Source organism: Gadus morhua, chromosome 14, assembly GCF_902167405.1.
Source record: "Gadus morhua chromosome 14, gadMor3.0, whole genome shotgun sequence".
NCBI lineage: Eukaryota > Metazoa > Chordata > Actinopteri > Gadiformes > Gadidae > Gadus > Gadus morhua.
In genome coordinates, this window is record NC_044061.1 from 18,087,544 (window position 1) to 18,103,802 (window position 16,259).

General features: G+C 43.0%; 1 protein-coding gene across 1 annotated transcript in view; it reads left to right on the forward strand.

Moving 5' to 3' along the window:
• The first annotated feature begins 9,296 nt into the window (after positions 1-9,296).
• Positions 9,297-16,259, forward strand: part of coro2ba (coronin, actin binding protein, 2Ba) — a 34,255-nt gene continuing 27,292 nt past the window's right edge. Inside the window, exon 1 of the mRNA XM_030376870.1 lies at positions 9,297-9,580. Within this exon, the coding sequence (XP_030232730.1) occupies positions 9,566-9,580 (15 nt within the window). The 5' untranslated portion in view covers positions 9,297-9,565. The remainder of the gene's footprint in view (positions 9,581-16,259) is intronic.

The following is a 16,259-nucleotide window of genomic DNA, read 5'->3' on the forward strand; positions in this document are numbered from 1 at the left end:
TTTACTTTTTTACAGACTAGGAGTTAAACTGAACCTTTTTCACACCTTAGTCACCACACTTGTATCCAGTGGTACTACAACCCTATATGGCACTATTATCTAAGGGATAATGTATAGAACGCCGGTCATTATTGGTATTTTTCGATAATGACCGGCGACGTTCTAGACATTATCCCGCTTATTACACGGCTACTTGCCAAAACGAAAAAATAACTTCACATGGTGTGTCTTTTTACAATTGATTTGTTACCAGCATTCGTTTTGTTGATCAGCAGAGAAATAGTCCGCCAAAGACGTTGACGTCGCTTAGCAACAGAAGACGCTGGGGTTGATAAGTTACCGGACTACTTGCGGACTGATACCAAAGACGTCATCAGAGCCAAAAAAGTCCTTTGTTTTCCTTGACAGCGGTCAATTATACTTAGCCTGAGTGAATTATCAAAAATAATTCACTGCCGGGTGGTTGTGAAGGGCCAATGCAAGTGAACGGAGCGTTCCACGGCATTGAGAAGACCCGTGTAATAAATAGTAATAATACCCTACTATGGTATAGTGGGGTTGAGGCACTGAGGTTCTCATTTAAGGCCTTCGGTGGATCACATGGTGCTGCGGTCTAAAACAAACCTTCACCTCCGTCACGTCGTCAGTGTGGCGGAACACGTACTCCTGTTTCAGTGCGTTTGCATTTACGCTCGTTTGCAGACAGATGGAAAAACTGTGCTGGAGGAAAATGTCATTTTTTTCTCGTCCCTTCTTCCTCTTGGTTCGCAATGGAAAAACAAACACTCTTTATAATTAAGTATTAGGTTTTCAAAAAGCTTCTGCTGCAGGTTGCTGACTAAGATGCCAATTGCCCCTTTTAAATATATCCATTAACATTGTGAACTATGCTCTTAAGTGACAAGTCGTCTGCGGATGAAGCAACACACATCGCAGAGCTGGAGGGCGGCTTCTAGCGTGAAGCTCTTTCTGTTCTCCCAAACTGAAGTGTTTTTCTGTTCTCCCAAACTGTAGCCGCTACTGTTAGCACTGAGGTCGGAAACCTGATTATTTTTGTTCCAGATTTGGCAGCAAATTTGCAATGGAAAAGACGGATTATTTTCCCCTTGAGTTTCTTCTCATGTGCACGATGTCATTGGGCAAGGCACCGCTTTCTGAGGTCAACTATTTAATGATAGCTCCTCCAGGAGTGTCTCTTTAGATGAATAAAAAACAATACAGGCTCATGTACGCCCAATTTGAAACAGAATATCATGAAATCGTGAGGTGATATTCCTCACATATCACCACAAATTGTCACCTAATTATTTTAAGAAGATGGTAATGTTTGATTAATCGGGGCTCCATTTGACAACTCTGAACAAAATATTTGTGATTAATATTCAACAATTCATAATTTATATATAAAATGCATATTGTAACTAGATTGGGTGCCCAAGCCCTCCCGCCGGCGATTTGATTTCACCCTGCTGCAGAAGGGTCTGGAGAAGAGCAATACATTTCTTTCTGCTTCCGATACGTTTTTGTGGGAGCAAATCACCAAACTGGCTTCTCCCCCTGGCGTGGTTTTGGCTGATTTAACACAATGACAACAGGGAAGCGACGGCAAGCAGCCAATTGCGTACAGAGTCAGTTGAACTAGGCCCGTTCCATGCCGTTGATCAAGCTTCTTGCGCTGAAGAAAATGGCCACAGCCTCCCCAGACCAACGTGTAATCTACGATTGAGCTTGGTCTGGCAATAACCAGGCTGTATTGTAACATAAAGTCAAGAATAGTATAGTATAATCATTTATTGGTAAAATTCACCACATTTTATGAGAGAACAAAATGAATAATTAATATAACTATAAAATGCAATTACACAATAACTATAGCATGAGATAATTTTTGTTCTTCATTAGGTTGTATAAAGTATGTGGGCCACAACCTGAATATCAATCATCTGGTCTGGGTTCCTCTTTGTAGACAGGCCTACATATAGCCTAGCCTGGCTCCGCCCGCCTAAGTACTTCCGCTCAATTTGAATTTCCCTTCAGTACTAGGTCTGGACCTGCTGTATGTAATTTGGTTTTCTTGTGCCGCCACAGCGGCCACCAATCAGCGAACAGAGGGCGTGTCTGAGAACAATGACGATGAAGTCGTACACCAGTTTGAGTTGTTGTTGTAGGTCGGTAGTTGATTTACAATGTGCAAATTTTCCCTGATAAATTAAATTCGACGAACAAAACCTGCAGCTGTCGTTGACGGACATTTCCGTGCAGACGCGCAAGGTGTTTGGTTTGTGTACAACCTGCGCGTGATTCCCGGCGCATGACATACGTCACAACCAAACGTTAGCGATTGGTTATGGCAGATCCAGAGTGGCACTGGGCAGATCCAATCATTTTAGACTTCAACAGACACCCACCTTCAAGTGAGTTAACGTTTGTCAATTGATTAGGTCCAGACTCTCTGTACAAATGAAATGAAATGAAGTGAAGTAAGAGAGTCTGGTAAAACCAGGCTACATATAGCCTATACTGAGAAAGATCTCACAGACATGATAAATCCTGCAATAGACACGCTGCATAATAAACATTATGGTCACCGCGGCGATGATTTGTCTTCCTGAAATCCTTAACGAGATTAGGCACTTTCAGGCCGATCCAAAAACAATCAAAACGGAAACAGCATGGTGCCGCAGGGCTTGACAGACAGTCGGTGTCCAGGAATGAGATGTTTGGATGGAAATATCTACTAAAGACTCTAAGAAATGTTTTGCACTGGGTTCCTACTGTTGTCTGATTTACAGGAGAAGTAGAGCCTTGATCCTGTTCACCTAGTCTCTGAGCAGTGCTCACCCAGCAGCCTTCATCCTGTAAAATAGCTTTAATGTGACCACTTATGTTCAGTGACACACTGTCTGCACAACCGCACAACCCCAGGGACACGATGTAGGATCGCAGGGGGTTAAGTTGTCAGAAATCGATGGTCGTTATGTATTTCGGATGCATTTATGTTTAGGCAAGTGAGTTTGCACACGTATATATGATATATGTGATTAGTTATTTTGGCAAAACAGCCAATTATGAAAAACATTATTTGGAAGGTTTTTTAGGGCATTAACTTCCATCTGCCGGAATAGTGGAGGAATAGTGGAGAACATCTGTAGAGCATCCCTTAATACACTGAGAAAGGGAAAGGATTTTTTCACAATGATAGCCATGCATCTTTGCAAATATGCATACATGGTGCCTTCTGGGGGATGCAGGTTTTGGCACCAATAAATCTCTCACGCTTGTCTTTACATTTGAAAGCAGAAGCGAGGTTTCACTTTTTGGATTTGGCATATTTGAAATATTGATTCAAGTATACAGATTTTCTTAATATCCCCATAGCCCACCACATCAAATCTGTCCCCGGCGAAAACTCTTGATTTATCTTGGCTCTTGTGATAGATATTTGCCATTGGTTTAAGTTGGCTGGCACCAAACAGATAGAGCTGACTCCTTTCTAATTGCAACAACAATCAAAATCAATCAGAAAAGCTCCTCTTAGCACTGGCACTTATTTCCTGTTACCATGTTGGACTTTTATCGTCCTCGTGGGGTCAGCAGTAGGCTGACCCCACGAGCACGATTTCAACAGCATTCCAGGGCTGTATGTGATAAGCCCAGTCCAGTTATTATGAACCCTCTGGATTCAACAGGAGCTTTGGAAGCACAGGAAAGGAGCAACACTAATTTAAGTAAGAACAGCAGACTTATCTTGGATCCCCAAGATAAGTCTGCTGTTCTTACTTAGAGCCTGAAGACAGCATTCTCTTTGAGGTGTAAAGACTGTTGGACCACACAAACATTCTCACCCCAAACACCACCCACAACAGCACTACACTACACTACCACTACTCCCAGTTTAAGGTTTTTCCCTTTCCTTATCTGTTTTTGTTGTTTCAAGCAAGAGACAGGGGGTGTAAATTGCACAAACCAAATCACCAGAAGTTTTACATTACTCCTTAATCCAGGCTATAATCGAAAACGTTAGTTGAATTAACCTTCTATAACCAGACTGGTATTCTCACACATGCCCTTTCAATTGGGCCCCAAATGAATACCACATGAAGACTATACGTACTGCTACTGTTACTAAGACTACTTCTAATACTATTACATATTAAAAAAAATAAAATAAAAAAATAAAACATCAGCCAATCTGACTCATGTTTCATCAACAAAACCAAAGAAACAGCAAAAAGCCCATGTTTATAATGTCAAACCATGATTTATCTTTGTTTATTGGCTGAATTACTCACACTATCTGAGAGTCTCACGAATCTCAGATAGATAGTAAAAGGTTTTTAGTTTAACTGCTGTTTCCAGTGGTGAACTTCTTATGAAACACAAGCAGACAGGAGTATATTATTGTAACTTGAAATGGCCTTTAAGGGACTTTTAAATTAGCAGCCATTATCAATTTTTTTCAGAAATATCTCTATTCGACCAAAGGCAAACTGCTTTTCCAATGTTTTCCTCTACTTAGGTCTACTGCTTTGAACGACTACTCCTAAATGCTTCCACATGTCAAGCTTTCATGCTGCTGCTGTCATTGACAGTGCATGTGTGCGTGTGTGTGTGTGTGTGTTTGTGTCTGTGTTTGTGCTTTGTGTGTGTTAGTAGTCTGCACATCTGCATATCATGTGTTTTTGACTGTTTTTTTATAGTAGACATCATGACACAGAGACGGCTGCTGAGAATGACATGTTGAAATACATCTAAAGAGAGAATAATATAAATTAATTTCTGTCTCTCTCTCTCACATGAGTCAAGGTCCATTTGGACAAGAGGTGGGCTCAGTGGGGGTGTGGTGACAAGAGATGTTATTTTCGGTCTTCTCCTTCTTCCCAATGGAAGAATCCATAAATCTGCCCCTTTAACCCACAGGTGAAATAATAGAACAAATATGAGTTTCTCGGAAGGGAAAGAGTTTTTGGGAGGGTAGGGGGCTTATACACTCACTTGGAAAAATGCTAAGAATGAGCAGAAAAAACGTAGTGACTCATATAGCGGAGTGACTTTGTGCTACTTGATACATATACAGTGTCTACTTTCTGAATGGGCCTCGTATTTATTTATTGAACCAATTATTCTATGGCACACATACACACACACACGATCAGAAACTCTGGTTTGCTTGATCACATTTATAGCTGGATTTATATGGAGCCCCCATGGGAACCAATTAGGGGGAGTTTCTAGGGGTGGTTACCTGAATAGCCCATCTTTTAAGCGATTCAAAAACCAACCAGTGCATGTTAGACCAAGGTCTTCCCTCGATAGGACATTCACAAACTTAATGCTGGGTGGTGAGGGGACAGTAGGGAGGTGGTGAGAGATTGGAGTGGTGGTAATTGGGACAATTAGGGCATTTAGCAGACGCTTCTATCCAAAGCGACTTACATCGGTTAATACACACATTGACACACCGACGGCAGAGTCAACCATGCAAGGCGACAGCCAGCTCGTCAGGAGCAGTTAAGGGTCTTGCTCAGGGACACATCAACACTCAGCTTGATCGACCATAGGGGTGGTGGTCGGGCACTGGGACGGTGGTGTTGGGACAGTAGGGTGTTGGACTGTAATGGAAATAGGTGAGAAGGGGGGTAGTGAGGGGACAGTAGGGTGGTGGTGAGGTTTCAGAATCGTGGTGATACAGTAAGGTGGTGGCGAGAGAGTAGGGTATTGGTTAGTCATTCGGGTGGGGTTGTAGCAGGGTGGTGCTGGAAACAGTGGGCTGGTGTTGAGACAGTAAGGTGGTGGTGAGTGGACAAACCATTTTGATGTGTGAAGGTACAGAAGTCAGCCCGTGTAGTCTACACCAAACCCCCCTCTCTGATTCATTCGCCTGGAAGATAGAGGAAGTGGTTTGCATGCAGACTGCGGCTGGCTGGAACACTTGGGAAGAGGAAATCTGAGCCTGACATCTTTAAAAGTTCCACTAGAGTAACAATTTTTGCGTGCAGGATTAGGGGAGGAGGGGGGGGGGGGGGGGGGGATCTTCTGGAAGCTAAAGTGGTTGATGGGGGATCTGGACTGGCTGGGATAGACGGCGAGGACAGGGATGGGAGGAGAGATCTCAGTAGAATGATATAGTGTGTGTGTGTGTGTGTGTGTGTGTGTGTGTGTGTGTGTGTGTGTGTGTGTGTGTGTGTGTGTGTGTGTGTGTGTGTGTGTGTGTGCGTGTGTGTGTGCGTGTGTGTGTGTGCGTGTGTGTCTGTGTGTTGGTGAGTAATCGGTTTTAGACACGGGAAGCTAGTGCCTCCTGTTGATGGATGGATACACCAAAAATAAATATTTTTATCTTATATTTGTAATAATAAATAAATGACCCCTACAACAAAATTGTAATCAGGATTTTAGGGTTATTAGAATATATAGGGTTGAGTTCAGGGGTTGTGGTAATTTATATGGAAAATTTGTAATAATCTTGAAGACAATGTGCAATAGTGAAGGATTTATCCCAGTATCTAAAATATTGTAATTTATGCTGTTAGACTATGTATAAACACTATTCACATTGGTGTCATCAGGAGAAATAGTGTAGCTAAAAAATAGTAGTAGTATGCAACTTTCAACTGCCAAGATTAATCGTCCACTATCAATGTGCGATATCTTCAGTAGTTCAGTCTACGACACGTTCATTGTATACAGACCCATAATGAGTGTAATGAGCGACACCTGTGTTTGTCCTACAACGATGCCTCCAATCTTACAATTTTACGTAACTATGTACTTTAGCCACTAGAGGGAACCAAAATACAACGCATCTACTGTGTAAATCAAAACTGGCAGCGTCCGCCATCACAAGGATATCGGATTATGATTTGACATATTGATTAATCAGTCAGAATCACCATTTCAAACTCAATTTCAAATAATGTTTAGCGTTGTAACACAGAATTGTACATTGCAATGTGGTTGACACAAATCTTGTGCAACAAATAATGGGTTTTCCAAAATGAGTAGACCTGATAATACGGAGTGTTGGGTCACAAATGGGGATACCTTCTGAGGGACGTTTTATACATTTTCACAGTAAGTAATGTTACGTTCTTCAAGTCTCACTGGTTTTAACAAACACATTTAAACTTTCAGTAGGTATATTCTAAAGAGCAATGATCACTGTTATAAGACCTTTCCCATTGGCCCTACATAAATCATGTAGGGCAGGCTATGTGTAGTGTCCAGTGAAATTAAACAATAAAACAACAGTACAATTAATAAAAACATTGAAATCATTTCAGATTGTGCAGGCTACAATAGGATCAATGAACCTTTTAATGGCAACTGTTTTGAATTCAAAGCATATTCTGCCTGCAGGAAACAGTATTATTGCAAACAGGAAACACTGTAAGTATAAACACGGAGGACAGCCCTGAGATTTCCTATAGGAAGAGACATGGGAAAGGAGGGAGAAGACCACACAGTGGGGGAGCGGTTTAACCACAATGAACTAACAGCGGCTCTGCTCATATTCAAACAACAATACACAATGTAATTCTGTATCCGTCTCTTGCCCTTTGCTCTATTTCCCTTCACATACAACGCACCCACACACACACACACACACACACACACACACACACACACACACACACACACACACACACACACACACACACACACACACACACAAACACACACACATTTACAAAGGATTAGTCGACTGATAAATGCATCAATATACAATAATAAATAGTACAAAATAAATACCAATTACTTCTATTCCACAGTGCTCAAAATAGTTACAGGGTTGAAACCAACAGGAAAATGAGATCTGAAACATTTTTGAGCTGAAGAGCTTTTGGCATTTAGCATAAGGGCCTTCATGTCTACATGCTGTATACATTAACCATTACTACTAGCTTGCACTTTTGACTCGCCACAAGGAGGAGTGGAGGAGGAGTTGTCAGAGTGAGATGAAGAGAATAGCCCTGCTGAGCTCTGTCTGACAGAGAGAGGAGGATAATATAGGTGAATAACTAGCCACGGTCAAAGAGACAGAAAGGAAGGAGGCAGAGAGGTGGTGTTGGGGACAGATGTCTTGGCTGATTGAACAACCCACACAATGACCTCCCACTAGACCCACAAATGGATGAATGTTTTACCACGCCAATCAGAAGGAGCACGGGCACATCTTGTGATGAACTTAGAAGAACCCAACTATATTCAGGAGCAGACTGGAGCAAGATACTCTGAGGTCAGTTCCCTCCTGGGAGCATGAGAGCATTTCTGAAAAGAAATCAGTACAACTCAGAAACTCTCATAAGGGTCAATTCTCAGAGGTCATCAAATGCAGATTGCTGATGCTTGAAGCTTGCAATTATTTAACTCCCCATGTACGTTTATGTACATGGGGAGTTAAATAATTGCAAGCTTCAAGTAATGGTTGAGACCCCAATCCACAAGAGTAAAAGGGGATGAGGGAAGGTGTTTGAAAAAATGGAGGAAATAGGCCCCTCCTACTCTGTCTATTACAACGGTCGGTATGGAGAGGGCCTGGTCCAGATGTGAGATCAGAAGGTACTCTGTCGGATTAAACCTCCTGTCTCCCTTGCAACTAAACCCATGTAACTGAAATGGATATCACTCCCTCCAAAGCATGCTCAGATGCATATAACCGCCATAACGCATGTCAAGAATGCACATGTGAAGCCCTCCATTCCTGGCAACCCACAGTTAGAGACAGAGACAGCTAAACCATGGCAATAGAAATGGAATCTCACCATGTTTTTTTACCATCATCTTACCAGATCATGATACAGACATATTTATGACAAATTGTATTTATTTTTTGGTTTGTTTATGTTTGTGTGGTCTGTGGATGACTGTAGTGCGTCCTGCGGTTCAATGTGAACTTGGTATTGGTTCCATGACCAGAGGATGACATTGAGCCCCTGCCCGGGTTGGCAGACTGCGACACAGCAGCCTATCCCCCTCCCTCCTCCTCCCCCTCTGCGGTCCTTCTCCTCTCCTCGTCCCGCACCACAACTACACTACCCTCCCCGCCATGTCCGGGCTCCCGCCTCATCCATAATCTCCATTAGCCTGTCACTAATCAGATCAGGAATATATGGCGTCTCTGTTGTTTCCAGAGAACCGTGCTAAACTGAATCTGTCCGCACTGTCCGCATCATCTGTGTGAGTGTGCAAGTATACATTTGAGTGTGTGTGTGTGTGTGTGTGTGTGTGTGTGTGTGTGTCTGAGAGAGAGAGGGAGAGGAAGAAAGGGCCAGAGGGAGAGGAAGGGTGTGAGAGGGAGGGGTGTATCCGAGTGCAGAGCTTCTCCCGCGTCATAGCAACCAAACCGCTCGCCGGCTACCAGCCCCTCGCCGCGCCGCAGAGCAGCAATCAGCTCCTTGCTACTTGGAGAGCTCCAGACGCTAACCCGTCCCTCCCCTCTCCTCTCTCACTCTCCCCTTCTCTCTGTCTCTCTCTGTCTCCTCTTATTGCTCTCTCCTCACTCCTGCGGCGTTGCTCTGGGCTTGACGGGGGAGATAGCAAGCAGCTCCTGGCTCAGTGATTCTGCATGACTGTCACAAAGGTAAGACACTGGACTGGAGTGCTGTAGGCTGGGAGGGGGGTTGGGTGGGTATTGGTGTGTTGATAAGAGCTGTGAAGGTGACTGGTGGATGGGTTGGCTTCTCGTGCGTGCAACAAACCTATGGTTTGTACTGGTCTGTCAAAGGAGTTTAAAGACAAGTTAGGCAGACTGCTGTTTCCTGTCAGATGTGTGTTTGTTTGTGTGTGTGTTTGTGTGAGGGTCTGTGCATGTGGGTGTATGCCCATGTGTTTGTACACATGTGTACTTGGACTGGCATGTGTGGGGGGTTAGTCCTACACATGGCTGGTGTTTTGGATACAGTTATTATTTTTGGTTTGATAGATACAGATAGAGGTAGGTAGATTTAGGAGCAGATACATACACGTTTCCCACTCCTCCTGATAGCATAAAGACTTTTCCAAACAACTTGATTACACTCTCTGCATGATAGAACATTTCCATTCCATGCCCTGCATATATGTCTTGTTTGGACTTTAAATTTTTCCTCTATGCTAAAAGCAACGAGTAAATATGCAACCGACAGATTCTGTGTTCCGGTTTGTCCTCTTAAAGATTGGATGAAGATGTTGTACTTAATTGTCCCTTTTGATATATCAACTGGTATTGGCCATAAGTACACAACACAAAAAAAGTTTACGAGTAGTTCTTAGTGCGTGTGCGTATAGCCTGAGTGTGTGTGTGAGGTGTCTTTTTAATTGGGTTCCAGACAGGAATATCATACCCAAAATGTAATCTCCTTCCAATCCATCATTTATATTGCCTTTGTAAGGTCATACTATCTCAGTTTGGATCCAGTAAGGATTCTATTGCTATTACAGGTGTTCTAAAGCCTTTCATGACATGGTTGCCAGTCATGGCAAATGTACAGGAAAACTACAGCTCTCTGTGTATTGGTTCTCTCTGCCCGCCCTCTCCAGGGAATCCAGCCCTGCACACATGCATGTCATTCAGTGGGAAAGTACTTTACAACTTTTTTAAGCAAAGCTTTAAATATTAATATCATAGTTTTTTAATACAGGCTGCATTAGGTTGTCTTTATCCCAGATTATATATATATTACAGAGATTACGGTATATTGGGCTAATTGTGCTCTTGTAGACTTGTGTGTGCGCGCATACACGTGCTTGGGTGTCTTGATAGTGTGCCTAGACTTTATAAACAGCAGTAAATTAAATCCTCTTAATGAGTAAAGAAGAGAGAGAGACGGTGGAGGGAGAGACTGATATAGGAAATTAGTACAACCGTGGTGGGACTTAACCTAAATAGATGACCTGTGGTGGTACCGGACAATGGCCTATTTACTCACACTTATGGTGAAACACCTGCTGTTGGACACACACACACACACACACACACACACACACACACACACACACACACACACACACACACACACACACACACACACACACACACACACACACACACACACCCACACACACACCTACACTAACTCCCTTCTACTACCAACTCTTCCTCTTCTTACCCTTTGCTTCAATCTGTGTATGTGTGCTGAGCATGGTGTGTGTGTGTGTGTGTGTGTGTGTGTAGCAGGGGAGAGTTCTGTACAATGTGGAGAGTAAGCGTGGTCTTCAGGTGAGCCCAAGTTGGACTGGAGCTCTGCTGTTTGTCGCTAACCTCACCCACACAGATCCCCCCCAGAGGTGAAAATAGATGCGTCTCCAAAGAATTGGTAGAAAAGTAGATAAATCTAGCAAGGTGGTGTGATGAGAGGGGATGTGGTTGTGTGGGAGTATAGGCGAGCGACTGAGAGAGAGAGAGAGAGAGAGAGAGAGAGAGAGAGAGAGAAATTAGTAGCTGGAGCTCTGCCTGGAGACAGAGCAGGAGTCACCTTGAGAGGAGGAGGAGGAGGAGGGCATATGGGGCTCCCATGCTGACAGGGCAAAAACCTGTGATGCTCTATGTTAGTGTGTGTGTGGTACATGCATTTGTATTTTGTTGGGAAAGTGTTGACCTTTCCAATTGCAGGCAAAATGCACTTCTACCCGCACAGTAATGAGGAAAATATGACCAATACTACTTTGAAGATTCTACGTCATCCACCAAAAAATTAGGAATAGAAAGATGCACATTTAAATGCTCTGGTTGTGTGTGGAAATAGACCGTAGTAGGATTAAAACCTTTTGGCCTTGACATTCCAGGGACGGCCAGACAGAAGACCTTCAGGGGCTGGGAGCTTAAAGCTCTTTAGCCCACTCAGATTGCGGACGTAAAATTACCATTTATTATTTACCAGCCGCTTTTTTAAAAGGCACTTATACTGCAGGTAGGGGTTAGGGGTCATTCATTTTCGGGAAAAATCACTGTGCAGTTAATTAGCAGTGATGGAGACATAACACAACCAGGTGGGCACGCAAAATGTTACCCGTTTTACGGCGCGATGCCATGACGATCGTTGAAGTTAGGGCAAGTGTACCGTCCAAGATGCAACACTGGCAAGTTTGAGAAAGAAATAAACAGAGAGACATATTCGTCTGCTGGTAATGATGGAGCATGGCGTCAATTGCCTTTTTTGAGCGGGTTTTCACCCGTTTAAAATACCCACGTATGCGTTCTAATTTAAGTGGGAAAAAGGTGTGGAAGATTGTCAAGTGTCCGTTCTCAGCTGGACATGCAGGAAGCAGTAAAGGAAACATCCCACCTTTAAAGGAAAAGCCATCTTTCTTTAGATGAAATGTGCAGTGGGTTACAGTGATGGATTAGTATCACTGTATCACCTGGTGCAACTCTCTATTTAAATCCACAAGATGTTAATATGGAGTCAGATTACACTCTTTGGGTAATTCTCTTTCCATACCAACATTTGTTTCCGTATTGTGCGGAAACAATGTGTCTTGATTCCCGTTCAAACTGAATAACATTCAGAGAATGGCAGCAACCACTGTCGTTTTACACAGGGGCTAGACAGCTGGGCTAGAGGACAATGACAGGAACAGCTTGTTTATGAGAATAGCTCCCTAGGATTTGGTTGAAATAAGAAGCCATTGTGGCTTCATGTAGAATTTATTTTGTCTTATACCTCAAATTTTGTGCAAAAGTGTAAAATAATCTCAGTTTTTAAATTTATATTGATTAGAATCTTCTAAGAATAATGATTTGTGGGGTAGACAGATGTAACTAGTGACATTAAGCAAAATGATAAAAAATATGAACCATATAGTTCAAAGATGATTTATGTGTATGTGACATCATTTGTGTGGGTGTGGGTTTGTGTCTGAGTGTGAATGCTCCACTTTCAACACTCAACCGAACAGTTGAGCCAAACCTCATCTCCATTCCCACCCATCTCATGGCCCTTGGGACGACGCGTGTGGCCCAGCGCCCGGCCCTTGCACCCAGATGTCCCACTGTGGCATCCCGTTGGGCTGTCAAGTCCACGGGGCTCTAGGGAGATCCATAATGGCCGCCGTGGGACTGCTAAGGCCATGCAACACTGACCCCTCGAGGAGATGGAGGTCACCCAAGCCAGGCACTTTATGGGCGGTCAAATCCCATCGGGGAGGCGGGGGATTGATTTCCGTTTCATATTCAAAGCGAGCTCCAAAGGGTTTCACAAAGGGAAGGGACCCATTCAAATGTGCCAATAAGGAGTGTTGGCAAGGCTTTGACACGGCCACAACAAGGGGCAGGGAGCTTCTGAATTCCTCACTGGGCTGCTGGAGGGTTGGGATCCGCATAGCAACCCTTAAAGCGGTCCCGTTGTCCGCGGTGGTAGAATACAGCCAGGGCAGCACGCCAAGAATCAAGCAGGGATGTGGGGGGGGGGGGGGGGGGGGGATTGGTCAGAGAAGGATGCGGTCTAGAAGCACCCCTCTTTTGTTACTTAGACACAAGCAAGAAAATCCAGACTAACGGTTATGGGGATGCTAAGTTGATAAATGATCTATTACCCGAGGACACAAACAAGCAGGCACGCACGCACACACACACACTGACACATGCATCTCTCAGTGAAGGCTGGGCATTAACCTTGTGCGCTATTGCCATGGATTCTATGTTGTTTCAAATAAGTTGTTAAGCTGTGCTCCGTGTGTTTGCCGTTAAGGAGCTGCAAACACACCAATTATGAAGGAGGGACCTGCCCCTCTGAAGTAAGGCATACACACATGTGGTCGAGAAGAACTGACGTCTGACACTATTTTCAGGATGTATACGGTGTTGGCTCCCGCTCATGGTCGCTGAGGCTGGCAGGTGACCCGCTCTATGATGAGTTTTAATATACTAATGAATGGTTTAATGTGCAATGACATCCTATGATTAGGATGCATGTTTTGTGTTGTAAGTTAATTAAATGCCAAAAATAAAACATTAGCCGTCGACTGCACCAATCCTCTGCTGAGCCAGACACACACTTTCATAAACAACATCTGCTGCCTGCTCTCCGGACACTTCCACCACCGGGAAACTTAATTGAGATGGAATCACACACACCCAGACACACACACTACACGCAGGCATGTTATATCCATGACTGAATTACCTGCCTAGCAGCCTAAGAGCACCACTGATATCCAGACTGATGCCAAGGCAGTAACAACAGTGCAGACTTTATTTTGAAATACTTTTTGTACAATTGTCGAGATCATCCGTGTTACACATGATGGAATGCATGGATTGAAAGAGCGAGAGGAAGACAAAAGCTAGAGAGGGAGAGAGCGAGAGCGAGAGAGAGAGAGAGAGAGAGAAAGACAGAATATAGAGGAAATGTCCCCATTTAACATGGGAAGACATTCAGAGTGAATGAATGTTTGTGTGGGTACGCGTCTTGTCCGTGTGTGTGTGTGTGTGTGTGTGTGTGTGTGTGTGTGTGCGTGTGTGTGTTTGTATGTGCGTTTCTTTTTAAGATTCCCTATGGCTCTTATTACAATAGTTCCACATTACTCCGCTCCAATTATAGAAAGCCAGGTCATAGGATGTACTTCCTGTAAGGTCTTGGGAGGGGACAGTGTGAGCATTGAGATACCGGCTTCAACATTTTTGTGTGCATGTGTGTGTGTGTGTGTGTGTGTGTGTGTGTGTGTGTGTGTGTGTGTGTGTGTGTGTGTGTGTGAAACTCAAACACTCCAACTGTCAATTCATGTCCATGGCTATCTTATTGTCGTGAATGAGAAGATAGAAGAAGCAATTAAAAGTTGAATTTGGTAATGCAATTACTTCAGAATAGGGATGTCCGATATTGGCTTTTTTGCCGATATCCGATATGCGATATTGTCCAACTCTAAATTTTCGATTCCGATATCAGCCGATACCGATGTCGATATTTGGGTTATTTTTCCTCAAACCTAATTTAGGTAACATTACATATCTCCTGTTGTGGAATTAACACAACATGCTTAATGTTATTGTGATGCCCCACTGGATGCATTCTTGAATGCAACAAGGCTTTGAAAAGGTTAACATTGTCTGTGCAAAATAAGAAAAATACTTCAACTTAATTTAAGGGAAAAGTGCCATGTTTATTTTTATTTTTTTAATGGTCTCAGACAGCAGTTTGGATTACACTCTCCCTGAGATAATCTTGACAATGCCCACAACAAATAGGGCAAACTTGACTTCACAAATGATAAAACATTGTACCTGAACAACTATGTGCAACATAGCAGTATGTTTCTTTAACTAAAACTCAATAACCTTAATTGAATAAATGCACAAATATGAGTCAATTACAATGTGCACTGTACTGCACAATTTTGAAAATATTTATTTGAGCTATAAAAAAAAAAAATTATAAAAAATAAATAAATAATAATAATCGGTTTTAAGGCAAAAAAAATCCGATACCGATATTGACAGATATTACATTTTTATGCTAATATCGGGCCGATAATATCGGTGAGCCGATAATATCGGACATCTCTACTTCAGAATGTAAAAAAGTCTGTGTCATCCACTTCTAAACAACTGAATGTGAAAGCCAACAATCAACTGAGGGCAGTTTTATTAAGGCTGGTTTCACAACCGCTAAGCCTCCAAATTCACTAGCTAACACGACAACCCATAAGGAAAATACTTCAAAGATAACTATTTAATTTCCCAATAAGGTTTTCTCTATGGAAGCACATGTCAGGCAGAAGTTTCTAGTGTGTACCACTGCAGTGCAAATCCCAACATGAGCTGTTCATTAGGACTGCTGCTATCCCAGGAGCAGGTCTGGCATTCAGTCACCTACATCACATTCTCAGCAGGAAAACACAGAGAGGCAGCGGTGTGTGTCTGTGTCTGTGTATGTGTACTTTTGAAATATAATTTAGCATTTTTGTAACGCTACTGTACAGGTGTTTGAGATGTGCTCAAACAGAGACAGAATGAATGTGGTGGGAATTAGATGTGCGTGTGAGTGCGAGAGAGAGTAGAACGAGAAGGTGTCAGAGGTCAGCTAGTAAGCACACATTAACAGAGCTGGAATACTGCTGCCTACGCATCTTTCTTTCTCTTTCTTTTTATTTCACACAGATACACACATACCAACACACATTCACAGACACACATACAAACACACACATTCACAGACACACACACACACACACACACACACACACACACACACACACACACACACACACACACACACACACACACACACACACACATATATATACATATATATAGTCTGCCAACTCATGTGAATCATCCCACA